At 48.8% G+C, this 6,776-nt stretch overlaps 1 protein-coding gene across 1 annotated transcript; it reads right to left on the reverse strand.

Moving 5' to 3' along the window:
* Positions 1–252: 252 nt before the first annotated feature.
* Positions 253–3,168, reverse strand: fzd8a (frizzled class receptor 8a). Its single transcript, XM_037455984.2, has one exon. The coding sequence runs from the start codon at positions 2,747–2,749 to the stop codon at positions 1,004–1,006; it is 1,746 nt and encodes a 581-aa protein (XP_037311881.2). The 5' UTR covers positions 2,750–3,168; the 3' UTR covers positions 253–1,003.
* Positions 3,169–6,776: the final 3,608 nt, after the last annotated feature.

Here is a 6,776-nt window from a genome sequence, read left to right on the forward strand (position 1 = left end):
AGAGGGAACCTTGGCACATCAGACAGACACTTCTAATACACAACACCTTTTATTCTCGGCTGTTAAAAAAGAAAGATCAAAGTTTCTGCAGATGAAAAGGGTCCCTTCCCTACATTTATACCCCCCCATTCACCCACTGCCTCTTTTGCTAAATTAAGAAAAAGCGGGCTTCGGCAAGCATTTGAAGAGGACTTCAACAATTATGGAGATGCTCCAACTCAACCCCTGCCTCTAATTACCGGTCTCTGATGGTTAAAAGGGGGTTGAGAGAGGGGGGGGGGAGACTTTCAAAAAGCTGTCACCGTCAACGAGGTGACGACACCACAAAAAGAAACAGCCATGACAAACTACTGAGCCAAATTAAAAGAAAAAACACTGCAATTGTCCACAGGAAGTTGAGATTTGTCAAAAAACTTGTTTTATTGTCAAAATAAAGCTCATATTTGCTTATCTCACAAAAAGAGACATCTACACTGTACAAATTTACAATAGCTTATAAAGTTTTCTTTTATACACAAATGTACATCATTTTACTTTCTTACAGAACTTTTATATAAATACATTTTTTGAAAATTAGAAAAATGAACTACCCGTAAAAAAAAAAGAAAAACACAAGGGCACTATTAAGGCTTAATTTAAACCATCTTTGATGTGATTGGATGATACAATGTTATTTGGCACTGTGTAGATAAAAAATGGCATTGAGGACCAAAAATGCTTTTAGTGAGAGGCAGGTTATCGGTGCAAACTTGTCTTTCAGCGAATAGTACCAAAGTTTTGCGTAAAATCCTCGGCGTGTACCTCGGTCCCATGAAACCCACGCGAGGTCACATTGTTTCAGCCATCTCTCTCCACTGCGGTATGTATGTCTGTTCAGATAGGGGGGGGGGTCACTTCGGCAGTGGTTCATTACGATGCAAATTGCTTAAGACAGGGAGTGATGGGTTATCTCCCAAACAATTAGCAGTTCTCATAAGCTGACCCCCTCCCTCTCCCTCCCCATTCAAACCTGGGACAATGGCATCTGCTTGGGGCAAGAAACGGAGCTGGCCGTGCCCGAACTCCACGTCAGTCCGGTGCTCACGTCGCTGTACATGGAGCCGCCGGTGCCTTTGCTGCCCCAGCAGCACCGCGTGCAAAAAGTCCTCCACGAGTCCAAAGTTTTCCCCGACCAGATCCACACCCCGGACGTGATGCCCACCAGAAGGCACATGAAGTACTTTAACATGAAGACAGCGTAGTCCGGGCTGCTGCGGTCCCGCTCCAACAGGCAGTTGGAGCAGTTGTGCGTGATCTCCCAGCTCTGCCGGTTGTGCTGCTCGTAAAAGTAACACGCGACTATGATGGTGGCCGGCACCGTGTAGAGCACCGTGAAGATCCCGATCCGAATCATCAGCTTCTCCAGCTTGTCCGTCTTAGTGCCGCCTTGCTTGATGACGCTGCGGATCCTGAACAGGGACACGAACCCGGCCAGGAGGAACATAGTACCTATGAACAAATAAATCACCAGAGGGGCCAGGACGAAGCCCCGCAGGTTGTCCAAGTTCTGGTTCCCCACGTAGCAGATGCCAGCCACGGAGTCCCCGTCCACGGAGCTCAGCGCCAGCACTGCGATGGACTTCATGCTTGGGATGAGCCACGCGGCCAAGTGGAAGTACTGGGAGTAGCTGGCGATCGCCTCGTTGCCCCACTTCATGCCCGCCGCGAGGAACCAGGTCAGAGACAGGATGACCCACCAGATCGAGCTGGCCATGCCGAAGAAGTAAATGAGGAGGAAGACCACGGTGCAGAGCGCGGGGCCGGTGGTCTCGTAGTGGATGTGCTCCAGATCGAACTCCCGGTGGCACGCCACTTTCTCGTGGCCGGCGATGAGTCGGACGATGTAACCGACGGACACAAACATGTAACAGGCCGAGAGGAAGATGATGGGTCGCTCCGGATACTTGAACCGCTCCATGTCGATGAGGAAAGTGGCCACGGTGGCGAAAGTTGACACGAAGCACAACACGGACCAGAGTCCTATCCAAAAGGCGGTGAACGCTCTCTCGTCGTGCGTAAAGTACGGGTTGTGGCACGGCATGGCACAGTTGGTGACCTGTCCTGTTTTGACTCGGTTGTAGAGCGGGTGGCGGTCCGCGTTCACCTGCACCATGGGCTCCAAACACTTGCACCCCGGCTCACACGGGGTGGTGGGCGGCTTGTACTTCCCAGGCGCGCCGGGTCGGCTCGGCTTATTTTTAGGGGGATTGTAACCCTTCGCGGGCTGGTTGGTTGGTTTGGAGTGGACGGGGGACACCGTGGTGGAGTCCGTTCTGTTGTAGTCCATGCACAGGGTGTCGGGGTTGCCCTGCACCGGCAACAGGTCGCACTTCATCCGGTCCGGCCAGGGGAAGCCGTACTGCCTCATGAGGGGCGCGCAGCCCGCCCGGGCTCTCTCGCACACGCTCCGGCACGGCGGCAGAGGTTTTTTATAGTCGTCCAGGCAGATCGGCGTGTACATGCTGCACAGGAAGAACTTCAGGTCCGGCGAACACTGGATCTCAACAAGAGGCCAGAACTGGTGCACCTCCAGTCCAGCCTCGTCCTGCGTGTCGTGGTTGAACTGGTTGGGCATGTAGGTGTAGTTGTAGCCGATCCCCTTACACAGGGGCACGGCGATCTCCTGGCAGGTGATCTCCTTGGCCGTGGTGCAGCTGGACCGGGGCAGGAGAGCGAGCGAGAGGAGCAGGTAAACCCCAAACAGGTCCATCCCTCCGGCGCGTCGTGTCCCCCCCTTCTTCTGCTCTGGTGCCAACAAACCCTCCCCGCCGTCTGCTTTCGCCTCGGGTCCGGTTAGATGTTATGCAGCGAGCCCATCTCGCTTCTTTCGGGAACCTGCACGGAGTTGCAAGCAATGTGCAAACCGTGTTTACTTTCAGCTGAGGAGGAGGAGGAAGAGGAGGGGAGAGAACAGCCCTCAGGGCGGCGAGCAGTCAAGATGGCTGAGAGGAGAATCCACCTTCTTCTGCAAACTGCTTTCAGTATCCTCCGACAGTCTGTTATTTATAAACAAACAGCCCGCGTGCAGCTGCTGTCCAATCGCTATAAACAGGTAAATGTGGGCCTTGTTTCCTTCTGGCAAAAACACAGCGACTACATCCAGTCGGCTCGTCCCACCTTAGTCCCGGTTCCCATACAAATCATCGGCTCGGAGACGAAGCGGTGCTGTATATACCCAAGGCATCACAAACCACACCCCCAGAGTCGCTCCTCCAATCACAGAGCAGCGAGGGGCGTGACGCTTCCCAGCAGGCTTATCAAGTGTTTCTCCCTGAAAAAGATGTAGTAAATACATCCCGATCACACTATAGTTTGACAGCGTGTCTGCCTGTGGGATGCAGGACGGTGGGAGGAGGATGTGTAGAAAACGAGGGAGAATCGTGTGGTCACCAACAACCACACGTCCACACCAACATACTACTTCAAGTGCCGTGCATTTTTCCAAAGCGCCACATTTTCATAGAAAAATGCAGATTATAGGCAGCGCTATCATGACAATACGTCAATGCCAGAGGCATGGCTGTTCTACAATTAACTGTAATAACCCTATAATGAATCCCCCCCCCCCAAACATCTTTCAAATGGCCAAAATGTAATGTGTAACATCGTAATAATAATAATAACAATATAAAGTAATTATATTAAGAAAGGCAAGCTGTTGAAAGTAATAACCGGCTTCTTCCATAATGTTCCTCAGCGACTGAACTGTGTGTTCAGTCTGGTAACTTCCCATAAAACTCAGTGTGACAACATTGGCAGAGCGAGGATGCGTCTATTTGCAGATTATAGTGTGTGTGTGTGTGTGTGTGTGTGTGTGAGAGAGAGAGGGTGGGGGTGGTAAATTGGCTAATTTGCGCATGATAAGACTACCCAGGGAGCTGTCTGTCCTTGTGAGAGGGCTGTTTTATTTTTTAAATGAGGTGCTAATGTTTCGTTTAACGCTCTCGCGGAGCTCCACGGGAGGGGTAATTGCGCGAGGCAAAGCCCGATCAACAGAGCGCGCGCAGACGGCGTCATAACTCTCATATCAGCGGGGACATTCTGCGTGTCGGGACCTCGGCGGTTATTTGATTTCTCATTGTAGTTGAAAAACCCAATGGTATGTGTGATATGGATCAGATGTGCTGCAAAGTGTGTTTGTAATATTCTCAAAGCATTCTTATGTCTTGTCGATCATTTTATTTACTCGACTGTACTCCAAAAAAATATAAATGTTCTCGAGTTTAACACAAACTGAAAATTTGGCATTCTGGTAGATGAGTGTTCTTCATACTTTACACTTTATATCAGAGGGTCATATTATACTTTTTTTTCTGACATAGTATCTATTCAGTAGACTTTATAATCTTACACACACAAGGATGCTTGGCTACACATTAAAGTACAGAATTTCACACAAAACCAGCCTCAATATTTTGTTATGACCTTGATCATTTTGACCCCCGTCACAAATAATAAAATGCTGTTATATTTATTTAATATATATATATATTTAACCCAAGAGGGTGAGCTTAAAATGACACATAATTATCTTTCTGTGTCATTAAGAAACGCTCAATGACCTCATAAAAGATGTACAACTATTTTCTTACTGTGAGAATGCTTCTCGTCATTATAACAAGCTGTCCAAGGACGCAAAGCCATGCAACTGCAGCCAAAACGAGGCCCGAGGCCCGAGGAAAGCCAACCATGTGAGAGGCACATCTGTCCGAAACCCGATATTCACTCCACAAACAAGAGGAGTGCGTTTTTGAATAGGCATTTTGTCCTCGTGGACGCACATGCGCACACTCACTCACACAGCGTTTACGTGGGGGGGGCAATGTTTGGTCTCACAGTGCAGAAATCTTCCCATCCAAACAAAATGCAACATTGTGTGCTGGTATTTAACTTTCCTTGTATTATGTTGGGAGCGCAGGCCAAGTCTTTTATCCAGCCTCGACCCACAGAGCAAACGCAATAACCCCTTAGCGCGCCGGGCATCAGGTGAACCCAGATTGATTAAGTGATTCGTCGGTCTGAGATAACAAGCAAGGAGCTTCGTTAATGGCTGTTTGCTTTTGATTAGGGGACAAGAGTTCGGCTTCAGCCAGAGCTGCATAGTTGGAGCAAGGCCCTGTTTGCACAGAGGTGGGATTGTTTGATATTTTCATTAAATAACAAACCCCTGGCGTTTGGGATGGGTGAGAAAGAACACATAATAAGAAGGGAGTAAGGGTAAGGTGGTCAAAGTGTGGGAGAGCCACGATGAGGGCCGAGAGGCTCTGTTGCAATAGTGATTCACGTCAAGGAAACCCACTCGTCTCCTGTTTTCAACTGATAGCTGCACGCTGTGAGAAAGTACCCCGCCCCCTCAGACCAAAGCCGTGAGGAAACACTCTATGACTAATGAATGAAACCCAGAATGCTGTTGGGATCTAAAGTTAATGTTCAAATTAAAGCCCCATTTTGTCTGTCGAGAATCAAGTGCTCCCGACTGAAGAAGAGGGAAGCCCCATCGAGTGTGACCGCCTGCCAGATGCAGGAATTACCTCCGAGACGGTGAGACCGAGATGGGCCAATACGACATTATCTTGTGAAGGAAAACCTCGAGGAGATTTAGCCAGTCTGCTGGACACAATTCCAAAAGCCTCAGTGGTATTTAGCAGTCTCGCGCTAACCCGCGGCCCCTTGTTAAGACTTCATTAGCTGTGTTTGCTCAGGCCCTCTCTTCTCCAAAGGAGTGGAGGAGGGCTCCCAGCCTCTGCCCCACTATATACACTCCATATGGGGCTTGTTTGCTCACGGCTGGCCTGGTAATCACTTTCAGGTGGAGTTGGAAGAGACGGAGCAAGGCTGAGGGGGGTGTTTTGGGGAGGATTGGAACCCCCCTCCAGTTGCTAGACCCAGCCCCCAGCGGCAACCTCCTTTTCCTAGCGTGGTTGTCCCGAGGTGACGGAGCGTGGAGCGTGTACCCTGTGAATTAGCTCACCTAGAGCCCATTACCTTAACAAACACAGCCAGCCCCTCCAATCAGCCTACTGCTGGGAGGACAGGCGGCCCCCATAAATCCTTCCTTACAGCTGCAGTCCCTCTCTGGGAGACCAGGGAGGACCTGTGTGTGCGTCTTTGCATGTAGAGCAAGAACTACAAGACCAAGAGACAATTAGGTCTCGTCAAGAAAGCTGCACAACGCAGCCCAAAGCAGCTTTACTGACAGCTTGGAGAATTTAACTTCACTTATTATTTTGGGTTGCAGATTATTAATTCCCATTTGTTTTTTTTGAGCACTTCATGTATTGATTACATGTAGTCATTTATTATTGCAGACTAAATGAATATTTACTCAAATGTTATTTTTTGTCACTGTTCAAAGCAAACCATCATCAAACCGTTATCTCCGGTTTTGGCGATTTGGAGTTTTTCAGATGAAACAAATGCTGAATGAAAATGGGCCTTCTTATTTTGTTATATAACACCATTAAAACTAATTGGATCATCTGCAGAATGTATTTTTGCAAGGCTAGAGACATGGCGGATGTTAGCTCAGGAAAAGAGACAACCATGTCAGTGACATTGATACGAGATTCAGGAGGCCTTTTGAGAAATGCAGATAATAGCCTTGGTAAGAGAAACGAGACGTGAAAAAAAACAAAAGATGAAGAACCAGAGAAAGCCCAGAAGAGGAGAGAGAGGAACCAGCGCTGATTATTTGATCAGCATTCATAATATTGGATGTTACTGATGCTGTACACTTC

Source organism: Pungitius pungitius, chromosome 19 (genome assembly GCF_949316345.1).
Source record: "Pungitius pungitius chromosome 19, fPunPun2.1, whole genome shotgun sequence".
Taxonomy (NCBI): Eukaryota; Metazoa; Chordata; class Actinopteri; order Perciformes; family Gasterosteidae; genus Pungitius; species Pungitius pungitius.

What these genes read in the sequence shown, in the direction of transcription:
- fzd8a (XM_037455984.2), bottom strand. Translation starts at nt 2,749, where the DNA reads ATGGACCTGTTTGGGGTTTACCTGCTCCTCTCGCTCGCTCTCCTGCCC.